Source organism: Meriones unguiculatus, chromosome 7 (genome assembly GCF_030254825.1).
Source record: "Meriones unguiculatus strain TT.TT164.6M chromosome 7, Bangor_MerUng_6.1, whole genome shotgun sequence".
Lineage (NCBI taxonomy): Eukaryota > Metazoa > Chordata > Mammalia > Rodentia > Muridae > Meriones > Meriones unguiculatus.
In genome coordinates this window covers 39,865,240-39,890,396 of record NC_083355.1, presented here as the reverse complement: position 1 = coordinate 39,890,396, position 25,157 = coordinate 39,865,240, and the positions used below count along the sequence as shown (strand labels likewise).

General features: G+C 37.9%; 1 protein-coding gene across 18 annotated transcripts; it reads left to right on the top strand.

Moving 5' to 3' along the window:
* The first annotated feature begins 1,792 nt into the window (after positions 1–1,792).
* Positions 1,793–24,735, top strand: Znf207 (zinc finger protein 207). Of its 18 annotated transcripts, XR_009592885.1 has the most exons (17): positions 1,807–1,999; positions 4,323–4,449; positions 6,493–6,631; positions 7,845–8,012; positions 8,126–8,201; positions 8,645–8,692; positions 9,944–10,014; positions 10,536–10,690; positions 12,144–12,236; positions 13,160–13,402; positions 13,966–14,125; positions 14,262–14,445; positions 14,664–14,747; positions 17,676–21,868; positions 22,676–22,743; positions 23,613–23,653; positions 24,008–24,735. XR_009592885.1 is itself a non-coding variant. In XM_060387164.1 (13 exons), the coding sequence occupies exons 1-12, from the start codon at positions 1,959–1,961 to the stop codon at positions 14,420–14,422; spliced, it is 1,482 nt and encodes a 493-aa protein (XP_060243147.1). In that variant the 5' UTR covers positions 1,807–1,958; the 3' UTR covers positions 14,423–14,445; positions 17,676–24,735. The 18 variants fall into 18 exon arrangements, 6 of the variants coding, with proteins under 6 accessions (XP_021486627.1, XP_021486629.1, XP_021486630.1 ...); XR_009592886.1 differs by lacking the exon at positions 23,613–23,653; XR_009592882.1 differs by having other exon boundaries at positions 23,613–24,735.
* The last annotated feature ends 422 nt before the right edge of the window (positions 24,736–25,157 follow it).

The window sequence follows — 25,157 nt, the reverse complement described above, 5'->3', positions numbered from 1 at the left end:
GCCACTCCTGAACCTTAACATTGCTCGCCTTTAGTCCCAGCACTCGAAGGTGGATCTCCGAGTCCAGGGCTAACCTGCTCTACATAGTGAGTTTTAGGCTAGCCAGGGCTACACATTTGAGACCTTGTCTCAATAAACAAGCAAATCCAAGAACAAATAAAATTAAAATCTATTTCTTCCAGTCTAGAAGACAGGAATTTACAGATGAACGCTCTGGCAGGTTTGGTGTCTGAAAAGGACCCTCTTTTTTCTTGTCTTGTCTTTTTTTTCTTTCTTTATTTTTTTAAGTTTTGAGACAGGGTTTCTCTGTGTAACAACTCTGGCTGTTCTGGACTCCTCTGTTGACCAGGCTGGCCTCAAACTCACAAAGATCCGCCTCCCTCTGCCTCCCTGAGTGATGGGATTCCAGGCCCAGCTTTTTTGTTATTTTTTGAGGAACAGTTTCATACAGCCCAGGCAAGTCTCCAGCTCTCTATGTAACTGAGGCTGGCCATTAATGCTGGATCCTCCAGCTTCCGTCTCCTGCAATTCACAGATTACAGGCATGAACCATGATCATGTATTAGTACCCAGAGACTTCAGCTGGACTTTTCCTAGCTATCTCTAGTACTTGCTTTTGCCAGACTTTCCAGGATTATCTTTTGCCACCAGCACGTTTGTTTCCTGTCTTGTTACTTTCAGGGTCAAAGCCTCAAATTAACAATTTGAGACAGCAGAGGAGGACAAGGCAGCCAGTCCTGATGAGACCTGATAGGCTAGGGTCAGAACGAAAGGGAGGAGAACCTCCTCTATCAGTGGACTTGGGGAGGGGCATTAGAGGAGATGAGGGTGGGAGAGCGGGATTGGGAGGGGATGAGGAAGGGGGTTACATTGGGATTCAAAGTGAATAAACTGTAATTTATTAAAAAAAACTTAATTAATTAAAAAAATTTGAGACAGCATCTCTCTACTTAGTCCTGGCTGTCCTGGTACTCACTATGTAGACCAGGCTGGCCATGAACTCAGAGATCTACTTGCCTTAACCTCAAGAGTGTGGGGATTAAAGGTATGCGTCACCACACTTAGCTCACTGTTGCTATTTTTTAAAACCCAGAGACAAGGTCAGGCTTTGCTGCCCAGGCTAGCCTTCAAGTCTTGTACTCATAAGGTCCTCTAGCTCAGCCTCCTGAATGCTGGGACAACAAAGGCCTCAAATGAATGTCTCCCTCTTACTTGCTCCCACGGAACCTTCTTGGATCTTTCTAGACATTCCTATGATCGCCCTTTTAGGATTGTCTTGCTCTGAAGTTCTGCAGCACTTCACATTTTTCTCCTCACTACAGCTGAACTGACCCCGTACTGCCTCCTTGACTGTCACTAAAAAATGCTGACATCTTTGACCTTATAAGCCCCACTAACAAAAAGGATACATCCAACAACTGACACAAAATTTAGGAATTGGCCAGGTTGCAACCTTGATGGCAGGGCTATGCAGTGAGATCCGATCTCATAAACAAACAAACAAACAAACAAAAAACAACATGTGACAAAAAAAACACACAAACTGGCCCTGTCCCAACTATCCTTTATTTATTTATTTTTTGTAAACTATCCTTAATTACAATGGTAAACTTTTCCTCTCCTCAATTTGCACACGTGAGGTCAGACCTAGTCGGGGAAACAAGCGCTAAACGCTCAGCGTACACAACCCCAGAGGCCGCAGCTCCGCTTAACCCCATAAGATGGCGGCAGTGCATCCTCCACCCACTCAGGGCAGAGGCCCGTGTCACGTGACCCGCCCCGGCTCTCACCCCGGTGGCTGACGGGAGGTGGAGAAGAGAGAACGAGGGTGTCGGCCATTTTGTGTCTGTTTCCTGAGGGACGCGGTGGTGGCGGTTGGTTCGGAGACGAGGGCGATCTTCTTCTGGCTTGTCCAGCTTCTTTCCGCCTCCTTTCTACCCGGTCTGTAGAGCGCAGTTATGGGTCGCAAGAAGAAGAAGCAGCTGAAGCCGTGGTGCTGGTATCCTTTGTGGGCTCGACGTGGAAGGCCGAGCGTGGGTGGCGCTTAGTCGGGCCTCGGGCTGCGAGGCCTGCGGTGGGCCTGTTGGCGGGCCGCCGCCGGCCCGCCGTGCCGGGGTGGCTGGGTTAGGATTTGGGATGGTTTCATGCAAGATGGGGTCCTTGCGGTGGGAGGGCTCCGGCCTTGGGTGGGCCTGGCCTCGGTGACTCAGGCGCTTGGGTGCGAGCGTTGGGCCTGCAGCCCTCCACCGAGTGAGGTCGCGCCCAGGGACTCGCGTCTCCGTTGTTTGGTTGGGAGATGCCACAGAGGGACTTGAGTGTGGGGCAAATGGGCTAATTGACTCCCAGGATAATTGGGTTGTGAATGTCGGGGCGGCCGCCCCCCCCCCCGCCTCTGCCCTCCTCCCTTCCTCGCCGCCCCCCCCCCCCTCTTACGGCAGAGGCTTGGCTTCCGCGTCTCTTTCTGGCTCCTTAATCTACGGGAAGCGTTCGCTTACTGGGTGGAGTTTCAAGTATCTGTTACCAAATTTTGTGGGACTGCAAAAAAAACCAAAAGACTAGGAACATTTAGAAACGAAAGCTATTTTTCTCTTCTTTGGTTTTTGGTATTTTTTGAAAGAGACAACGTATTTTTACATTAAACTTGATTTTATCTATTACAAGTAATGATCTTACGTTATTAAAATAGTCAACAAATACCCAAATCGGTCACGAATTTTGTAATACGTTTATAGGAAAAAATCTTGTGAGGTCAGAACGCCTGGCATTGTGGATTAAACATATATGCGAGTTTATGTATATTTATGTATTTTCCCCGACGAATATGGAACTGGAAGGAATTTAATGGATTGTCAGTTAAATGTGAGGTTTGCTCTGCCATGATTTTGGATCCTAGAATATAAATATTGATGAATTCCCAGTTTCGAGGCTTTTTGTGTACATCTACTGAATTGTTGAGAAATTGCTTTTTCCCCCCTTATTTTTTCTTATATCGGGGCTGGGGTTCTGGCTCTCCGTAATTCGGTCTGTTCACCAGGCTGACCTCGAACTCATTTTGGCAAGCCTTTTTTTTTTCTCCCAGGTGCTGGGATTAAAGGTACTTTGACCGCTGCCCGTTTTTAGAGTTCTGGAAGTTTTTCTTCGAGACAGTCTCGCTGTTCTGACCTGGCACTCACAGAATAGAGTTCTTCCTGCCCTTTCGTCTGTAGTGTTGATATCAAAGGCATGGGGTGTGCTAGGCTAGAAGATTTTATTTTTAAGATAAGGGTCTGAGTCTGCACACCAGGCTTTCCTGGTTTCCTGCTACACACTGCAGTGTGCCACCTGTCCTGGCTCATTTAATTTTCGTTAAGCTTTGGACATGCCTGAAATTCTTGTTTTTATATGTGTTTTTACTTTTCAAGACAGGGTTTCTCTGTGTAGCCTTGGCTGTGTGGGACTCAATTTGTAGACCAGGTTGAACTCACAGGCCCACCTGCCCCTGCCTCTCAGTGCTGGGATTAAAGTCATGTGCCACAGCACCTGGCTTTGGAACTGTAATTCTAATTGTGAGTTGCTGCATGGGTGCTGGGAATAAAACCTGGAACTCTGAAACAGCAGCAAGTGCTCTCAAACCCTAAGCCATTTTTCCGGCCTCTTATTTTGATTTTTTTTTTTTTAAGATTTATTATTTATACAACATGCTGCCTGCACACCAGGTCTTACTACAGATGGTTATGAGCCACCATGTGGTTGCTGGGAATTGAACTCAGGACCTCTGGAAGAAAAGCACGTGTTCTTAACCTCTGAGCCATTTCTCCAGCCCCTCTTATTTTGATTTTTGAGATTGGTTCTTAATATGTAGATCAGGCTGACCTCAAACTTTCTTTCTCTGTCTTTTGGATGCTGGGATTAAGCCACATTCAGGGTTTTTTTGTTTTGTTTTGTTTTTGTGTTTTTTTTTTTTTTTTTCCCCCTATTTTTTTAGTTATATGAAAGGCATTTGTTTTATTTATTTTGAGGCTGGATCTTACTATATATAGCTGTTGGCTAGCCTGGAAACTCACTATCGTAGACCAGGCTGTTCACAAGATAAGAGGTTTGTCTGCCTCTGCCTCTTAAGTGCTGGGATTAAAGACATGCACTACCATTTCCAGCTTTCTGGTCTTTTTGTTTTGAAATTTATGAGATGGAGGATCCATAGATTTCCCAACTCTCCTGGCCTTAAGCTTCCTCCTGCTTTAGCATCTAATTAGGTGAGAGCCACCCAGATGTGACAGGGTTGACAGATTTCATTGGCAGTGGGGTTACTTTTGTGCAGTTTTTTAAACCTTAATGTTGACCAGGTATTGTAACAGAGATTTTGATGATGAGAAGATCCTTATACAGCACCAAAAAGCAAAGCATTTTAAATGCCATATATGTCATAAGAAATTGTACACAGGACCTGGTTTAGCTATTCATTGCATGCAGGTAAGGATTTTTCTTGTATTTATTCTGTGTGTGTTCTGTTTCATTTTATTTTTTTTGCCCTTGTAATTTGTAACTACATAAAGAAGAATCTTGGATATGTCTTTGGGAAACTATCTTTATAATTTATCACACTTGATGAATAGCCAATCTGCTTAAAAACTAATCTCACCGTTGGTGGCGTACATGCTTTTAATACCAGCAGAGAGGCAGGCAGAGAGAGTATGAGGTCAGCCTGGTCTACAGAATGAGTTCTAGTACAGCCATGGCTACATAGAGAGAAAACAGTATGTTCTTCTTTTTACAATTATTTATTTTAGTGCATATTATCTTAGACTGGTAAGGAATTAGGCTCTCAATTTGAAACCTGGGGTATAGTAAACTTTGTTTCAAAGCCCAAAAAGAGAGGCAAGCATTTTAGAGCCTACTATGCTTTAGACCTATAGCTTTATGCCATAGTACTGGTTTCATATAGGTATTTAATCAAGATTAAAAAGAATACAGTTTTCTAGGTATGTTTTAGGTGTATTTTCAGTGCTTTGCATCTAGCTACATGTATCATGCTTGACTATTGAAGGAGTAGATAGAGAACATTTCCATTCCTCACAGAAAATTCCTGTGGAACAGCAGCAAATTAAATGCTTGGGTATAAAGCATTTAAATGAGTTTAGATTTATATTGTAGAAGAAAGTGCCGTGGTTTGTCTCATAATAAATGATAGAGAAAATGAAAACAAGGTAAAACTAGGAAGCAGTCAGATGAGAAGAGATTTGAAAAGAAGTGAATAATTTTCAGGGACTAGCAAAAGGAAAGATCTTGAATGTTGGAGAATTTTCCTATATTGACTGAAAGAAACAGCAGTAGTATGTTAATTCTGAATGAAAGGAATTTAAATAGTGAATATAACACAGACTTGATGTTTATATGCACCTGTAGCACTATGCTGACAGTCTAACCTGAGGTTTTCTTTTCACATGTTCTTCATACTAAGCAATAGCTTTAGCTCTTTGTTGGTTTGTTTGTTTGTTTGAGACAGGGTTTCTCTGTTTAGCACTGGCTGGCCTCAAACTTAGATCTGCCTGCCTCTTCCTCCCTGAGTACTGGGATTAAAGGCATGGGCCACCACACTTGCCTTTGTTTTACAATTTTTCAAATGTGGCGATATTATCTGGAGATTTGAAAATAGACTGAAGTGCAGTGAGTTCCGTTAGGAGACTTGGAAAGTTAAAAAGAGGCATTGTCAGAACAAACTTTGCTGGTAATTTGATGTCCAGTCAGAGAAAAAGTGAGGAATTAAGGATGATTTTTAAAGTATTCTGAGCAAGAAAAATGGCTTCAAGGAGTCTGATATGGCTCAGTGGGTAAAAGTGCTTGCATTCAAACTTGAAAACTGCACTGAGACTTGAATTTGCTCCTTGAGACATAAATGGGAGGAGAGAATCAAATTCCACAAGTTGTTACTCTGAACTTACTTTGTGTGATGTGGGGCACACAAAGTGTGCCTGAAGGTAAATAAATAATAAAAATAAAGTCTTGCTACATAGGTGAGGTACATTTGGGCTTAGTGGTCAAATGACTGGTGTTTTAAAGCCATTAGGTGGCAAAAGTAGGACTTAAATACAGAAAGTCTTTGGGGGTGCCAGGCTTTTAGACAGGGTTTCTCTGTGTAGCCCAGGCTGGCCTTAAACTCAGAGATCCACCTACCTCTGCCTCCTGAGTGGGAAGCGAAACCATGGCCTGGAAAAAAGCTTTGCTTTAAAATTTTATTTATTTATTACTTCCTTATTTGCATTGGTGTTTTGGCTGCATGTATGTCACTGTGAGGGTGTCAGATCCCTTGGAACTGTAGTTGCAGACAGTTGCGAACTGAAATGTGGATTCTGGGAATTGAACTCATATCTCAGAACTACTGCTCTTAACTGCTGAGCCATCTCTTCAGCCCTGGAAAAAAGTCTTAAAATAGATCCTACTAAGTGGTCGGTTGAGTAATTTCTAGTGTAGAAAAGACTTTCATGATCTAACATTTTTTGTTTTTAATTTTTTAAGGTGCATAAAGAAACCATAGATGCTGTACCGAATGCAATTCCTGGGAGAACAGACATAGAATTGGAAATATATGGCATGGAAGGTATTCCAGAAAAAGATATGGATGAAAGACGGCGACTTCTTGAACAGAAAACACAAGGTAAAATTTGCAATGTATTAAAATTTATTTACACTGACAGTGACAGTATTCCTATTTTATTTCACTCTTTTCCCTTTGTTTTTTCAAGACAGGGTTTGTCTGTGTAGCCTTGACTCACTCTGTAGACCAGGCTGACCTCAAACTTAGAGATCCACCTGCCTCTCAAGTAGTGGGATTAAAGGCATGTGCCACTGCCCAGCTCAGCATTGCGCGCGCGTGCTCTCTCTCTCTCTCTCTCTCTCTCTCTCTTTCTCTTTCTTTCTCTCCCCCTCCCTCCCTCTCCCTCTCCCTCCCTCTCCCTCTCCCCTTCCCTCCCTTCCTCCCTTCCTTCTCTCTCTCTCTCCCTCTCCTTCTCCCTCCCATTTTTTTACAGACAGGGTTTCTCTGTGTAGCCTTGGCTGTCTTGGACTTGCTTTGTAGACCAGGTTGGCCTTGAATTCACAGAGATCCACATGCCTCTGCCTCACCGAGTCCTGGGATTACAAATGTGCGCCACTGCCCAGCTTGAGTTGCTATTTTCAAGCATGAATTTAAATTTTGGGTTATTGTGTGTCTTATTCTGTGGCTTGAGCACAGGTTGCCTAGCTTGCACCTTTACACCCCTGAGTAGATGTGGTAACAGCTGTGTATCACTGCATGCAGCTCCCAAATTTTAATATCTAAGTTTTACTTTATGTGTTTGGATGCTGCCTGTACATATTTCTGTGTTCCACTGTGTCTTGTACCCACAAAAGCCAGAAGAGGGTGTCTGATTACCAAAAACTGAGGTTATATCTGGCTGTGCGCTTCCTTGTGTATGCTGGGCACTGAACCTGGCCGTCTTTTCAGCCCCACTAATTCTAACTTTAAGTTAGCTTTTTCATGTTTGTTCTTAGCATCATTTTAGGATTTTAAGCTATGCACTGTGCAGATGGTAGAAAATGTTACCAATCTCCTATGTTTTTGTTTTGAAGTTATTTTATGTGTATGAATGAATGAATGTTTTGTCTGCATGTATGTCTCTATATTACTTGGGTGCCTTGTGCCTAAGAGGGTCAGAAGAGATGTTTTGAACTGGAGTAATTCACAGAGATCCACTTGCTTCTGCCTCCAGAATTCTTGGATCAACATTGTGGGCAAAATCACATAAACTTTTTAAGTTGTTTAGGTCATGTTTTTTTTTCTTTCTCTCTCTCTCTTTTCTTTCGAAAGTAAATTAAAACTTTTTTTGTAGAGAGCCAAAAAAAGAAGCAACAAGATGATTCTGATGAATATGATGATGACGAATCTGCAGCCTCAACTTCCTTTCAGCCACAGCCTGTTCAGCCTCAGCAAGGTTATATCCCACCAATGGCTCAACCAGGACTGCCTCCAGTTCCAGGGGCACCAGGAATGCCTCCAGGTAACATGAAATTTGTTAACAAATGTATCCTGAGGACCTCACTGTTCTGATGCAAGTGTTCCTTCCTCCTGCTTAATTTCCAGTACTAACTTTGTTGCTGAAATGATTTGTAGGCATACCTCCATTGATGCCAGGTGTTCCTCCCCTGATGCCAGGCATGCCTCCAGTTATGCCAGGCATGCCACCTGGGTAAGCAAACTTCTAGTTGGTTTGTGGGCTTGGATGTTTTTCAGCTTGGGTGCTGCAAATTAAATGTTTCCCCTTTTTTGCTTCTCAAAAGATATGGGCTCCATAAATCTTTATCTAATAAGGGGTTAGTAAGTATGAGACAAATACATTTGCCTCTGAGGAAAATAGATTTTTGGTTTTAGGAAGCCATCTGCTTCAGTTGAATTTGCTGTAAATAAAGTGTTGGCTATAGATTTGAGTGACTTAGTTATGGAACTTTCAAGGACAATGTATAGTTGATGAAAAGGAAACTGTAAATGATTTACCAAAGCATCGGAAACTAAATGAAGTTGAGTTGCCCATCACTTTTACTTAAGAGTTCGATATGAAAGGTGTGCAATACACTTTCCCACTGTATTCTGAAAATCACAGTTAGATTTTGATTTTGTCATACATTTTCACAGATTGCATCATCAGAGAAAATACACCCAGTCATTTTGCGGTGAAAACATGTAAGCATCTCATTCATAATGTAATTCAGGAAATATAATATAATCATAATGTCATTTGTGTGTGTGTTTAATGATATTTATTCAGTTGACTTAAGAAATTTTCTAATCTTCCTCACTAAAACTTTAAAGTTTGTTAGCTCATTGACACATCTCTTTAGATATTAAAACATTTCTGAGGAAATAGACACATTAAAATAATTTTCTTCTCAGGCATAGTAGACCTCACTTTTTTTAATCTCAGAATTTGGGAGGCAGAGGTAGGTAGGTCCCTTTTCTAATATGAGGCAGCCTATTTTACATAATGATTTTCAGGCCAGCCTGGGCTACATAGTGCCTTGGCTATATAGACTGTCTTTAAAGGAGAAAAATTTTTTTTTCCTAAATGTGTAGATGCTTTCTCAAGCTATCATTAGGTAGTAAGACCTAATAATAAGTAATACTTTTAAGATCTAATCTGCCATCTTGCTTTATTATTATAGAAGGTAATCACATTTTCGTGTAATTAGGATTTATATATAGAAGTTCTGATTAAAAAGTCTTAAACCATAGAAATACTGGAATAATGTAGCTCATCGGTGGAGTGCATATATAACATGCACCAGACACTGGTTTATCCCCAACACCAGAAAACCAAGAGACCACAAATTAAGTTTATATGTTAGTAACCGAATATTTTGAAGTAAATTGGACACTGACTGATCTTTGAAGGTGAGCTTTTTTTAAAAGGGGGGAAACTATAAATATGGGTTATATTTTTGAGTCATAGTTTAGTATTATGAAGTAAAATTTTATGTTTAATGTTAGTTTATATTTGCCAATATTGGTGATGGTTTTTCCTTGTTCCTCCTAGACAGAAATTTTTACTCCAAAATGGACAACTCAAAAAAGTTTTTATTTTTGTTGTATGTGTATATTCTTAAAGTGGAACAAAAACCTTCCAGTCACACATTTATTAGATGGGGCCTCCTGAATATATTCTCAGCAATGCTGTTGGATCTTACATACCTTGTTTTGCCAACAAGGGTTTTTCAGTTTGTTTTTTCCATGTTTTATTGGTACACCCAAGAGTTTGCTGTTTTTTAGGATATTACGATAGAATTATTGTAGTGCAAGGTAGATCTTTGTGGCTTGACTGATTTTAGTACTTGAGATATTCAAGTTTTCATTTAGTGTTTTATAATTACGAAAAAAAATTATGGTTTATATTATTAATGAATACTTTCTTTTTTCTTAAATTTTGCTTTTTTATAGAATGATGCCAATGGGTGGAATGATGCCACCTGGACCTGGAATACCACCTCTGATGCCTGGTATGCCACCAGGTATGAAGTGTTAAATTATTTTTTTTGTATTGTGTCTGATAGCATTTATTCCTAAGTTTCTAATTCTTTTACATGTTGAAAGAAGTTTGCTGTGTGGGCTGGGTGTGGTGTCATACAGCCTTAGCACCTTCACTTTAATCTTGCAGAGACAGTTGCGTATCTAGATTTCCAGGCTAGCCTATACATAGTACTCCAGGCTAGCCAGGGCTATCGTGAGATCTTGCCTCAAAAAACAAAGTTGGCATTGGCTGTGTGATGGTGGCCAACCTGGTCTACGAAGCAAGTCTAGGACAGCCAAGTCTACATAGAGAAAGAAAACAAAGTTGGCTAAAATAGTGATACCAGTAAGTTAATGATGGGGGCTGTCGAGTGATACTTGTTTATATTTAAGATTCTAGAGTTGTAAATGGAAGAGACAGTTTGAGGTGTGACAGTAGTCAGGAACATGGTCATAATCATAGAATTTTTCTTGGAAATAAATGTTTCTTGACTTGAATTTTTGGGAATGATTTTTGCTGCAGGCATGCCCCCACCTGTTCCACGTCCTGGAATTCCTCCAATGACTCAGGCACAGGCTGTTTCTGCACCAGGTATTCTTAATAGACCACCTGCACCAACAGCAGTACCTGCTCCACAGCCTCCAGTTACTAAGCCTCTTTTCCCCAGTGCCGGACAGGTAAGGTGAAATTCTTGAAAAGGTGTGCATTTATGTTTAAAGGTAAAAGTCAACTTGTTTACAGATATCTTTGAAGTTATCACAGGTGAATTTCTTAAATAACTTAATATGTAATATATACTAAAATGTAGCCTATCATCTGTATTTGTTTCTTTATTTCCTCTATTCACAGCAGGTAGAAAGGAGTCAGATGTTACTTTTTGATAGTTATGGATTCTTCTCTTGGTCTTTTGAGACAGTGTTTCTCTGTGTAGCCTTGGCTATCCTGGACTCATAGTTCTGTCTACCTCTGCTGGGATTACAGGCATGTACCACCAAGCCCGGCTAGGATTCTTTATTCTTAGCTGTAGCTAGAAATGTCTGAGGATTAAGTAAATGATGTTTCCAGGTCTTCCTTTGACTTGTGGAAGGGAGTAGAAGTAGGTCAGAGCCAATGACAATATCTCTTTTAAGACTTCAGCAGATGGTACAGAGATGGCACATGCCATTAATCCCTGTACTGAGGCAGAAGCAGGTAGATCTCTTGAGTTCCATGCAAGCCTGGTCTATAAATCTAGTTCCAGGAAAGTGAAGGCCACATAGAAACCCTGAAAAAGAAACAAAAAAATACATTTGGTGGGTGCTTCTTATTTAGAACTATGGTAAATTGCAGTGCTACACTTGAGTTGGAAGAGCATCATTTAATGGCCTCTAATCTTCTTATAGATCTTGTTTTGTTTTTCAAGACATGGTTTCTCTGTGTGGTCCTGGCTGTCCTGGACTTGATTTTAGAGATCCAGATGTACCTGTCTCCTTCCTCTGCCTCCTGAGTGCTGGGATTAAAGGCGTGCTTAATACACCCAGCTGGCTGAATTTCTTAGTAGCCTTTCTTCCATCATAACTCTTCCAGAAGAGGAGTGAGTAGGCTGGATACATTATAGCCAGAATGTTTGCACATTTCATTTAGAATTATGTAAATATATTTAAAAGAATCATTTTTTTAAAAGACTGTCTCTTAGATTTTTCTCAATATCCCATTGTTTCTGGGTGCTGTTTTAGTTTTAAAGCTATAAAGCATATTAACTTAACAATCTTTGTAGTGGATGAAGATTTTATTTATGGAGTTGTTAAACCTGATGAGACTGTAGGCTCCTTTTATTGTATAGAGCATTTGCATAGAGAACTGTCAAGTGTCATTTTCAGTTTATGTTAACATTCTTGAAATATTGCAATGCAAAACATTAAGTTTAGTTAACATAATTTAGTTGTATTGGTATAGAGATAACTTGAGGCATGTACTTTTACTGTTTATTAAAAATGCATTAACTCTGCCTCTTTCAATAAATAAATGACATTTGATTGCATTACAGTCTGCATTTATAAAAAAAATGCAATCTATACTAAAGTGCCACAAGGCATATTTTTACCCATTTGTTCGGAGACGGTTCATTGTTTCCTTTCTTTTATGCTACAGATGGGGACACCTGTAACAAGCTCAAGTACAGCTTCATCCAATTCAGAAAGTCTGTCTGCATCTTCTAAAGCTCTGTTTCCTAGCACAGCACAAGTACGCAGGAAGTTGCAGTTTAAAATTGTTAAAAATGGCTTTATAACTTAACCCTTTGGACCCTTTTAAAAAGCTAAATCTTACCAATATATTTAGTTTTTTAGAAGTAAAGCAAGTACTAAAACTCATGGTGTTTGAAAATTTGAATTCATACTAATGACTACAACAAATTACTCTAAATTTTTGTGGCTCTAAAGGGTTAAAAGCATGTGAGCAGTAAATGAACTATAGTGGCCAATGGTTAGCCTGATGCATGGTTAAGCTATTTTTGATTCATGCTGTTTAATGCATCACATCTTTAAGGAAATTAGCGCTCTGCATTTGATTCTAAAGTTGACTAGTTAACATTTTAAACATTTATATTATGAAAGTAATGTGTGTTGTCAACTTTATTTAGAGCCTGTGCCATTAACCCTTTTGTCTATACTGTATTCTAGCCATTACTAATTTGGAGGGTAGTATGTTGCTATCTATAGACTATGTGCATAGGTGGTAATATTGATAAGTTACCACGGATGATTTTTTAGTGCTTACTAATGGTTTATGATCCAGACTATTGTATTCTGTAGTTTCTGTTTTTTGAGCTGTTTGAAAGATTAATTAATTTAAACAAAGAATTTAGGATAGTAAAAGCACTTGCATTAAATACTATTTCATGATTCTGTAGTAAACTAAAATTAACACAAAGCATTGTAAATGTAAGTTCTTGGAGAGGAGGTATAAGCCATCTGAGAAGTATTTCAGCCCAGTATCTTGATACTCATGGTTGAATTCTGTGGAACATTTATTATACATTTAACTTGGTTTGGTTTCTTTTCAAGTTTGCTCTATTTCATGTTGGTATTTTTTTTTTTAAGTTAATTTTCTGTTATGCTTAACTGTGGATATTGACATTTTATTGATGAAGGATTGTTGTTTTGCAGGCTCAGGCAGCTGTCCAAGGACCTGTTGGTACAGATTTCAAGCCCTTAAATAGTACTCCTGCAACAACTACAGAACCCCCCAAGCCTACATTCCCTGCTTATACACAGTCTACAGCTTCAACCACTAGTACAACAAACAGTACTGCAGCGAAACCAGCAGCTTCAATAACAAGTAAGCCTGCTACACTTACAACCACCAGTGCAACCAGTAAGTTGATCCATCCAGATGAGGATATATCACTGGTAAGTTGTTTATAGATTTTTACTAGTACTGTTTGATCAGAAATCATTAGAGCAACCTGCCCATTCGAGAGGTTTTAGTTTGTACTTACATGGTCTTATCTGATTTTAAATCTTCACAAATGGTTTTCATTCATTTATTACTTAAGAAACCATAATATAGTAAGCAAAGAAAGAAGGATAATTCATGCTTGGTCTCACATATGCCATCCTCCTATTTCTAAAAGAAAAGACAGTAAGCTTGGTTCTTATTCTTAAAAATGTTTAGGTATAAATTTGCTTGTGTTGATTGACAGGGCTGAGTGTCAAGAGTCTACAGATTCTTTGAAGCTTTTACAAATGAAGTTCACTTGTTAGAAAGTTACTGTTTAGATTTGTAATTTTGTGAACTTGGGTAGCCATGTTCTAACGTAGAAGTAGGTAAGGGGATTTTAAATAATAGCACTGATTCGTGGGAGCAAAAGTAAATAATTATTGAGATTAATTATATTTAAAATTAATTGGATTTTGGATATTTGTCTTTCTGTGTTCTTATATTAGACATTATGCATTATTTTTATTCTCAGGAAGAAAGAAGGGCACAGTTACCTAAATATCAGCGTAATCTTCCTCGACCAGGACAGGCTCCAATTGGTAATCCACCAGTTGGACCAATTGGTGGTATGATGCCTCCACAACCAGGCATCCCACAGCAGCAAGCAATGAGACCTCCAATGCCACCTCATGGTACACTTACTTACTCTTTTCTTCTTTCCTTCTTTCTTTCGTGAATTTTTAGTATATATTTAAAAAGTTAACTATCTGCAAAATGTTTAACAGTGCGATACACAGACCAACTTTATGTATATTTTGTGTTTTTTAGGTCAGTACGGTGGTCATCATCAAGGCATGCCAGGTTACCTTCCTGGCGCTATGCCACCATATGGTCAGGGACCACCAATGGTACCCCCTTACCAAGGTGGCCCTCCTCGACCTCCAATGGGAATGAGACCTCCTGTAATGTCGCAAGGTGGCCGTTACTGATCTTACTTCATCAAGTCTAATAGGTTTGGAGATTAAACCTTTTCTCAACTTGTGCTGTTTATATAGACAAGCTTCCGTCTGTAAGGCTTCATTGTGACTTTTAACAAACATTATCTTCCCACATACCAGGAACTATTGGACATTTATTTGACATGGGAGAAATTATTTGGAATAATAAAACAGGAACTTTTCCTGAAGTTGCAATTTATACTGTATGGCTTCTTTTTCATGTTTCATCTAGGTTTTTAGAAGTGAAGTATAGTAAATTTGGTTCGTTAAATTGTGAAGGCGCTGGAATTACATGAACATACCACCTTAAATAAAGGCAAGTTCTGTAAGCTTACATTGCTATTTGTAAAGTTATGCCTTCACAGCATTTCCAATGCTGTTGGACTTTATGTCCCCAACCTAGCTTGGTGAGGGCTGTAACTGTTTCCAAGTACTTGTACATTGGAAGTCTGGATGTGTAACAATATTTAATGTAATTAGAGAGTTCCTCCTGTTTCAGGGTTTAAGAAATCTGGCCCGCTGAGGTCATGTGACTTTTCTGTACTGTTAAACTTAATTGTAATAAAATGAAAGAAAAATTTATGCCTTTTTATTCATAACCCAGCTGTGGACCACTGCCTGAAAGGTTTGTACAGATGCATGCCACAGTAGATGTCCACATAATAAAACTCAGTTACCAATACAGTTTTGATACATGATTGGATTCTTTAAGTTGTAGATTTTTTTCTTATTTAGTTGCATGTTTTTACAGTATATATATATAGACTTGTTATTAATATCTCTGTTGACTCATGAGTCATTACATAATAGGTATGAAGTCTTTATGTGTTACTATTTCACATCATTTGGTATCATGTTACAGAAGTTAAAAATGTAAACTTCAAAACTTCTTGATAAGATTATTTAGAGCCTAGTGCCAGACCCTTTCTCTTAGGCTTCAATTGCTAGGTAAATACTTTATGGACCTCAGAAGCTTTCCAGGTACAAACTTCTAGAAGCTTAGGTACATGATTCTTGTGTTAGTGGTTTGATGGAGGTTAACTTCTGAATGTGCTTCTAGTACAGTGTTTTGATGGTTACAGATGGATCAGCAAGTTTTTATTATGTTCCTTGGAGGGTATGTTACTTGGGATTCAATAGGTACCCTGTGTTTTTAAAACCAGATGACTTGCTTGACTGTAATTTTTTAAATAATTTATTTATTTTTATTTTATGTACATTGGTGTTTTGACTGCATATATCTGTATGAGAGTGCCAGATCAGATCCCCTGGAACAGAAGTTAGGCTGCCATGTGGGTGCTGGGAATTGAACCCATGTCCTTTAGAAGAGCAGCCAGTTCTCTTAACCACTGAGCCATCTCTGTAGCCTCTTGACTAGTAATCTTGATCCTTGAAATTTTTGAATGTTGGTATGTTCCTATAGAAAATTTTGCTGTATAGGGGTGACTACTATTGGGGATTTTGTGTTGGAAGTCACATCATAGTAGGTTTATGATCAATTGCTTTTAAGTATCAAGTGGTATACAAAGTAACTAACCATAAAGAGTATAAATTGATTTGACTTACTCTGAATATGAAGTTAAATTTTCTGAGAAAATGCTAAGTCTTTAATAATTTCTTTGAAGATACTAGATAAAAGATGTGACAACAACAAAAATGAGTTTAGTTGTGTAGGAATATATATATATAAATACTGAAAATATTTGGCTTCTTAGAATGAAATGTGACAAGTAATTTAATTTGAATGCCATTTCTAATTTGGCATTGAGTCTGCACTGTCATTGAGACTCTGTGTTGAGTGTCTTCTCTGCTTATAATTACCATGAGGTACAAAAAGTTCCAATTTGTAACGAGAATATTTGTATGTTACCAGAAGTGCATTTGTCTGCCAACAGTTATGGTACATATCTCTTCTTCACCTGAATACTTGTCTAGTAAAGTTTTGAAACTTTGATATATGTCTTAGATGTGGCAGTACTTATTTCATACTGCCAGAGAAAACCCTGTATTGAAAATATTAAGGTTTTACTGTGCAGTAGTGGCACATGCCTTTAATCTCAGCACTCAAGAGGCAGAGGAGTTTGAAGTGAGCCTGGTCTACAGAGTGAGTTTCAGTGCAGCTAGAGCTACACAAAAATCATGTCTAAAAACAAACAAAAAGAAAATACTGTGTTTCTAAAAAGATAACAAGGTTAAGCTTAGAATGGTTTTAGAATGTTTCTAAAACGTTTCAGGAAAATTTTATGTATTGGATTATCAGAAATTTAATGTATTGGCAGAACTTCAAAAATTATATAAAGCTTCACCCTTGGATTTCATTCAAACAGGAATAGAGAAGATTTTATTCCATGAAGTCTACAACTTATAAATAAGTAAAAGAAACCCAAAAAAAATTTAAACGGTTTTGCCAGGAATGGTGGCACACACCTCTAATCCCAGTACTCTGAAGGGAGAGGCAGGTAGATCTCTTGAGTTCCCAGGCCAGCCTGGTCTACAGAGCAAGTCCAGGACAGCCAAGGCTACACAAGGAAAAAAAAAACTTTCTCAAAAAACCAAATAAATAAAAGTTTTGTACATTACATAACATTTAATTGCATATAATGTCTTCTATTGCTTAGGAGTGGATACCATTTAGTATGTTGTTAAACGTATAATTTTTTCGTGCATTAAGGATAATGAAGCTTCTAGAAAATACCTTTTACCTAATTGCTTCTGGGGTCCATAGTGTGGTTGAATCACAAGTGTAACAAATTAGAAATGATTTCCATCTCTAATGCTGTTAAAAGTGAGTTCACCTCTCTTCAAAAAAGGCTACTTTTGGGTTTGGCATGCTTCTGAGAACGCTGGTAATAGCTTTTAAAGAAGCTGTAAAACCGTCTGGCACTAGTTTCTATTCTATTGTTTTGTTACTGATAGAAAAAAAAAAAGACCAGCAGATGAGGAGCCACCTTTGATTGGCTGCTGGAATAGCACTAAATTTGACTCCTTACTTTTGTAGTAATCTCGTGCTACTTGTTAGGGGGAGAATACCTGCTTTACTGTTCAAGTTAAATATTGAACTTAAACAGAATTTATTGAAATCTCCAAGAAATAAGTTTAGGCTCAGAATGCAATGGTAGACAAAAAGAGGTGCTTTTTTAGTTGCTTGCTTGATCATTGGGACTTACAAAAAAAAATTTGATGCATGTCTTTTTAATTAATTGGGTGATGTTTTTCTAAAATTAAAATTTTCTTCTTCCTATAGCCCTGCCATAGGACAGGCTGAGGCTGAGTCTCAGTGTTGCCCTGTTCAGTCTGAGGCAAGTGGGATTTATTTTATTACTTATAGGGGCTTTCACAGCTTTATGGCTGTTGGATATTTATGTCCCCAAACTTGCAGCAAGTTTGGTGAAGGCCCCTAAATTTAATTAAATTTAGGGTTTTTATATTCCTTTGGCAGAGAAGGCTCTATATTAATATTCACGTTTGACTGTGGTGTTAATAAGCATAAATAAGTGTTGTTTTTTTTTATTATATAATATTTAAAGCTTTATGAACCTTAATAAATTGACCATTTTACATTCTTGATTTGGAGGCATGAATTGTTTTTATTCAAATTTTTACTATGAACTCTAGGGAAATCATAATGGTTGTTTTTTGCTTTAACTTAAATTTAACCTCAAGGATAAGTTTAATTACTTGAAATGCTACAGGATACTGGTTTTTAAATCCCACGCTTACATTGAACATCAAGGTGGTAAGGTCATCTGGAAATGCTTATGATCTTTAATATGTTTTCAGATCTCACCACACTAGAGCAAATGTTAATGTAGAGCCCTTGTGATGAGTGAGAAGGTGATGTGTCTGTGCTTGTGTGGTGTGTATGGTTCTAGTTTACAGGTGTGGTATTATAAAAGGGTTTGGGTACATGTAGTCAAGTCAAATTGAAATTGGGTCATGTGATAAATAATAAACTGGTTTGGAATGACTTTTTGGAAGCTAATTTTCAGCTTTTACTTTATGATGCTTTATGTTATATGCACGCACCAGTAGTCTATCCACATTTGTTTTCTATTAGAATTTGCTTTGATTTTGCCATTAAAAACTTTGTTGGGGAATTGGGATGGTGCAGAAAGTGACTTCTCACTTGTTTATTTCTTATATTAGACTGGAAATACATTTTAATCCCTTTTTATTGTTTAGTTTTGTGGTTATTTTGTTTTTGGTTTTTTTGAGATGGGGTTTCTCTGTGTAGCCCTGGCTGTCTGGAATTCCTGTTTACCAGGCTGGCCTCCAACTCAGATCTACCTGCCTCTGCCTCCCCAGTGCTGTGGTTAAAGGGTGAGCCACCACACTTGAGTAGATTTTTAAAGCATTTAAGAACTTTACCATGATAGTAGTCCACTGAGATGTTTTATACCTCTTAGTAAATTACAGATTTTTCTGTAGACTTGTTAGGGGGACTTCACTATACAAGACCCTGGATTTCTTTCCCCATCATTTATCGACAGTGATTAGAGGCATTCTTTGAGCTTGGCATAATGGTTCATATCTGTATTCCTAAGAGTTGGGAATTTGAAGATGGACTCTGAGTTTGAGGTCAGCCTGGGCTACAGAGTATAAGACCCTGTCAGGGTGGAGATTGGGTTGTTGATAATGTCCTTTAATGTTCCTGTGACCCAGAGAACCAGATGAGTACCCTATAATAAAAGTGCACTGGTAAAACTTGGTAAATACTACTGGCTTCACTTTAGTGAGAGACAGTTTGAGTAAGCTAATGAATATGCAATTTTTACATTTGTATTGGTTAGAATTTACTAAGTTTGTTACCTAAATTTTTAATAAATCCGATACATAATTTTTTAAGTTAAATTATCTACGTAAGACTGAAGTCATGTCTCCAAAAATGAAACTAATTTTCTTGTAACTCCAAACTGAGAATCAGGTGACTGGACAGGTAAACTTCATTGAGTAAACTATTCCCCTGTTCTCTGTTATAGCTTCCTCATGAATGAATTTGAGGGTTTCTCCTTTTTAATCTTTTTTAATATTTGGGGGTTTTTGTTATCCAGTTCATTTTAATAATCTTGTTTTTATGGTAATACTAACTTTTTCTTGAGATAATTCTTTGTAAAATAAGCACTTCAACAAGCCTGGAAATGGTGGCAAACTACTTTAATCCCAGCATTTGGGAGGCAGAGACAGGCGGATAACCTGGTCTACAGAATGAAGCTCCAGGATGTCAGGGCTACACAGAGAAACCTTGTCTCCAAAAAAAACAAAAAAAAAAAAAAGAAAAAAAGAAATGTGCTTTAACAAATGTGGTATAGAGTCACATGTGTTCTCTGAACTTACGTAATGCTGTTTTTTCAAAACCAGTATTGCAACTGTTAGATATCCTCAATAGAACTTTATTATATATTACTCGGATAGATTCAGAGGAATTAGAGAAAGGTCAACTTTAGTTTAAACTGCCAAGAACCTGAAGTCCAGTTGTTTATTCCAAGTGATTTCCTTATATTAAACATTAGGTTTTATTATTATTTTACCTGGCAATTTTGTTAGAATATAAGGGACTCTTACTTTTTTTTTTTTTTTTTTTTTTTAAGCCCAGGTGTGGTAGTACTCTGGAGGATGAGATGAAATCAGGGCTATTTCTACAAGTATAAGGCTAGCCAGGGTTAGAGTCAGACCCTGTCACAATTTTTTCCTATGGTTGTAGTGGTACATCCTCTGATCTCACTACCTAGGGTAGAAGTTGGCAAATGTCTGAGTCATTGTCAGCCTGCTAAGTTAAGTTCTATATACTGAGACAGTGTCCTTAATTTTTTTTAATTCAATAAGGCTTAATAAAGGCTTAGAAAGGTTTTTTAATAAGCACTTTTTTCTCCCAAACCCCGTGCATTCTTTAATATTTTGTTCTTCAAAAAAGATATTTTCAACGCTAGCTCTGGATGTCAATTTAAAATGAAACTAGTTTGAAAGAATTGAATTCATTTTTCTATATTAGTTTCATTTCCAGGGAAGAATATTTTAGTAAAAAAAACTTAGACTCTGGAAGTAACAATATACAGCCTAAAGCCAACTAATTTCAAGTGTTTCTGTTTAAATAAATCTTAAATATATTGAGTACTATGTAATAAAACTGCCTTAATAGATAGATGTTAACTTTGGATTAGGGTCTTGAGGATGAAGATGACTAATAGGTCTTATGTATCCTGTCATTTTGAACAGATTACAGAGGGGATAAATGTGTGTACATTGTCTTAAAGGATTGTTTGGACCCCAGCCATTATTTTAAATGTTGCTGTGTTTTGTAAGGTTATAAGGGCAATTTTATTAACTTAATGTGTGGCATTTTTTTAAGCCCTCTGTCATTGTTTGGGGAACTTTGTGTGTATGTGATTTTTGTTTTTGTTTTTTTTTTGTGGGGGGGGGATTTCTTATTGTGGTTAAAAAAATCTGCCTTTTGTTAAATTTGAGGGATTGGTAATGAAATTCACTGATTGCCCTACTTGAAGAATGAAGCTGGAGGTAGCTCAGTGGCAGAGTGTGTGTTAAGCATGCATGAAGCCCTGGATTCAACCCCAGCACCAAAACATAGAAGAACGAAGACTTCTGTTTCCCCAATATAATATACATTAACTGATTCTGATTAGAAAGAAACTTTTTTGGTGAGTTTAGATTTAGGAGATCTAAATGTTATGAAAACAACCGTATTTCTGCCATTTTTTTTTTGTGTGTGTGTGTGTCTTTGAGACTTTGCCCTTTTATTTTGGTGAAGGTCATTATTATTTTATTAAGATGGTCTGTCAATCTCATATGAAAGTATCATTTCCACTGTCTTTTTAGGGTTGTTTACTTGCCTAAGTTGGCCAAGAGAAGAATAATTACAGCTCCTTATCATTTGCATCAGAAACAGAACATCTATTTAGAGTTAATTCCTCTTTACCTGCCAGCTGGTTAATATACTTGGAAGAAAAGTAACAGAATTTATAACCACTTTTTAAAATTTGAGATTAATAAAATTTCAGAACTTAGTTAAAATTGCCTTTAAGATTTGTTCGCAGGCTAATTGAAATTGAAAGGTTTTCACTTTAAACACATATATGCCCCTTGCTTTTTAGGGCAACCAAGATTTCCAGCACACTTCACACACTGAATACATTGTTGATTAAAATTAAAGCATATCCAAGAGATATTTCAGTGTTGATAGTTCATTATCAAGATGACTCAGTTTCAGTAGCCAGTGTAAAGTAATCATTGTTAAACTTAGGCAAACTTTTAACATGTACTGCAATCAGGCTCTGAGGAAATTAAATGCACAGTTGACTTTTTAAAAGTATGGGTTGAACTCCTCAGTTTAATACAATTTGTGTTTTTGTTAACTAGCAGCAGAATTTCAGCATTTGCTACTTACTGGTAGAGAAGAAAAACCCCACAGCCCTGCCAGTACAGGTTAGTTTAATCTGTAAGTACTTGATGTTCCTTTTTTTTTTTTTACTCCCCCCAACCATACTCATTTAACGCACATAAGGAAGAAAGCTGCTGTGCAGTTACTTAAATGTGAGTATAAATAATAGATCCATTGGATGTTCTCAAACACTCAGTTCTTGGTCCAGGGTAGCTCTAGGCTTGCTGGCTTCAGTTGTAATAAAGGTGTGATGCTGCTCCTTTATTATCTGGTTGTTCTTGAACCTATGTAGATACCTTTATTATAAAAGGGAGAGAGGACATACTTTCAGCTCAGTCCATGGCTTCTGGTCCAGGGTCATTAATTAGGCTATTCCATGGTAGATTTTAGTCACCCTTTACCTTCTACAGTGTGGAGCAACTAACTTATAAATGCTGTAGGGATACTTGGAAATAATTTGTTGGTCTGTAAGCTGTAAATTACATTAGCATGCCACTGTGGATCATCACTGATGTGGAAGCTCCCTGCTCATTCAGAGCTCTGCAGGCAGAGGTAGAAACAGCTTGAATTTAAGGCCAGGCTGGGCTGTATGATTCCCATATTCTCATGTAATTCTTGGAGTTAAATGAGGAAGTCCTGTTTCTTTGCTTGAGGTTTAAACAAAAGTAAGTTGAATGGTGATTAACCATCCTTCAGTTAGGTCGTTATTATCTTATTTGGGAACAATATGATTTGTTTAAAAATTTAAAGATCTGTAGCCAGTAATAAAAATACTCTGGGTATTTTTTCCATTTTGCTTTTTCATTGTAAAATTGCCTGAGGGCTTGCTTAAATTTGATTGCCTTTCACAGTTTAAGAATGGCAGAGAAACAGTGGAAATGGTTTTCCTTAAAACCATCTCTTTAGAGCTGCTTTTCTGGTGAGTACTGCTTTATAATTTTCATCAAGGGTTTATTTTTTATTTTTTTAACCTGACTAAAACATGACAGTAACCAAAATGAGCAGTCAGAATTTTCACAGCTCAGGTAGTAATTGAATCAAAATGGTTACTGCGTGACATTTCCCTATGTTCCCTATTTGGAATCACCAATTTCCCAAAGGCCTGTAGGCACAGAAACATTGAAAATGGATTATTTTCTTTGGTGAGGAGAAAAAATTGTTTTGTTTTTAATTAGTGTTTAAGAAAGTTTAGGGACAGGAGAGATGGCTCAACAGCATGTCATTCTCCAGTTGTGATGCACACCTTTAAATCTATCGCCAGGGAGGCAGAGGCAAGTGGATCTTTTTGAGTTTCAGGACAACCAAACCGTGTAGAGGACAACCCCCACCCCATCTGCAAAAGAAAGAAAACCAAACATTACCTTTTTCCCCCCAGTGATCTTGTTTCTCACTGCAGAGATATATGAACTAATAGAATTGTATTCTGTTCCTGGGTAGTTCTTGAGCAACTTAAATCATTCTGACCCAGCATGGAAATGACTATATCATTTCCTGATACTGATTTGTTTACCTGTGAACATTAGCCTGTAACATAAGGATTTCTTTCTCTAGTTTTTAGCTAGATTCTGGATAATGCCAGTATATTTGTATATACATTGTATCGCTGCTGTGGCCTTTGCGAATCAATAAAGTCAACCTTGTTGCTCTTTAGTATGAAGAATACTAGTTTTCTAAACTCTGGAATTCATAATCTGAGTATATGGTAATGTATTCTAGATGAGCTCTCAACAGAGTTTTAAGCCTAAATTTGTGTCTTGAAGACTTAAAGTGAAATAATTTTTTTTTAAGGAACTCTTGTCCTTTGTAGCTTGGATAAGCAGTGACAGTTGGTAAGTATGTAACGTCAAATGCATGTAGTAGTGGTGAGGGTGAACTGCCAAACTGTATTCGAAGACAATTAGAAGTGAATCCTCCTAGGAACTTTATATGTACGCTTCATGCTTTCTTCAAATCTGTGTATTCAAATGATTAAACTGAAATGCACCTTACTCATTTGTCTGATTTGGGTTGTTTTTTTGTTGTTGTTTGTTTTTGGTTTACAACTTGAAAGTTTAAGTTAAAGCCTTCTGTTTTTTATTTCCATTTAAAACTAGGCAAAATACGGTGTCAAAGGGAGAGAACCACTCCATAATTTCTGTTATACTATAGGAATCAGTACATAATTAAGGTTTATTTTTATTTAGGTGCCTGTGGTGTACCCACATTCAGTTTTCTCTTGAGGCCAGAAGATTGTCTGATTCTTACAGCTGGAGCTTTAGGCACTTGAAACCCATCATTGAGCAATCACCATCCCAGAGCCAGCGTTCTTTAAGTTAAGGGGCAATGTTGGGTTTTGGTGGTGGGAAGAGGGGTCTTTCTATATTTTATGTGAGCTCCCCTTTCATATTGTGAGAGTTACCTCAGGGGTTACATGGTTTTGGGGGTATATAGGCAGATCAAAGTATAACTTTAATTAGAGTGTGTTTCTTTTGTGAGTTCTGGGGAGCCATCTGGTGTTGTGTGGTAACAGAAGGATAACAGGCTAAAGGGAAAAGTGTTTAATATTATTTTTGAGATGTAAGTAATTTCTTTACAGCATTTTTTTCCTGGAAAGTTAAAGAAGTGGGTGTGCATGTCTTTAATTTAGTCTCCAGATTTTATTTCTGACAAGTGTCAGTTGCCTTTGGAGAAAATGAAGAGCCCAATCATTTGAGGGATGTGATTATATGGAGGATCTGAGCAAAGCACCAGAGGACGAATTTGTTTCCTAGCCTGTGTATGATTAAGTGATACATGGTCAGAAATCTTGACCAATGCCATTTCTTATATAACTAAATTCACTGTAGAAGAATACATGCTAACCTTTAATTCACTAATTGGAACCTTGTGATACATGAATTTGTTTTCAAATAAAAATTTTCCACACAAATAATAGTGTATGTGATACTTTGATGTGTCTTTTGGCTCAGGAGCATTAGTTTATATAGTGTGTTCCAACCATAGGACACACACACACACACACATATGAGATTTGTGGATTGAGCAGACTCTCTTCTGTATTCCTGGTCATCGTGGAAACCAACTGGCTAATGTTCTCTTCCGGTACTTGCCACATTTTAGGTAACAAGCTGGATACATCTCTAAACCTTAGCAATAGTTGAAGTTGTTTGGTTGTATTGGATACTTAATCTTTTATATATCCCCACAACCTTTAGACAGTGTGTCATCCTGTTCCTATCACTGTGCTAATATCCCCAGCTCTTTCTTTGCCTTTGCAGTGACAGCTTATCTGTGTATCCCTGGGTGTCCTAGCCTATAGACCAGGCTGGCCATGAACACCCTTGGCTTTGCCTT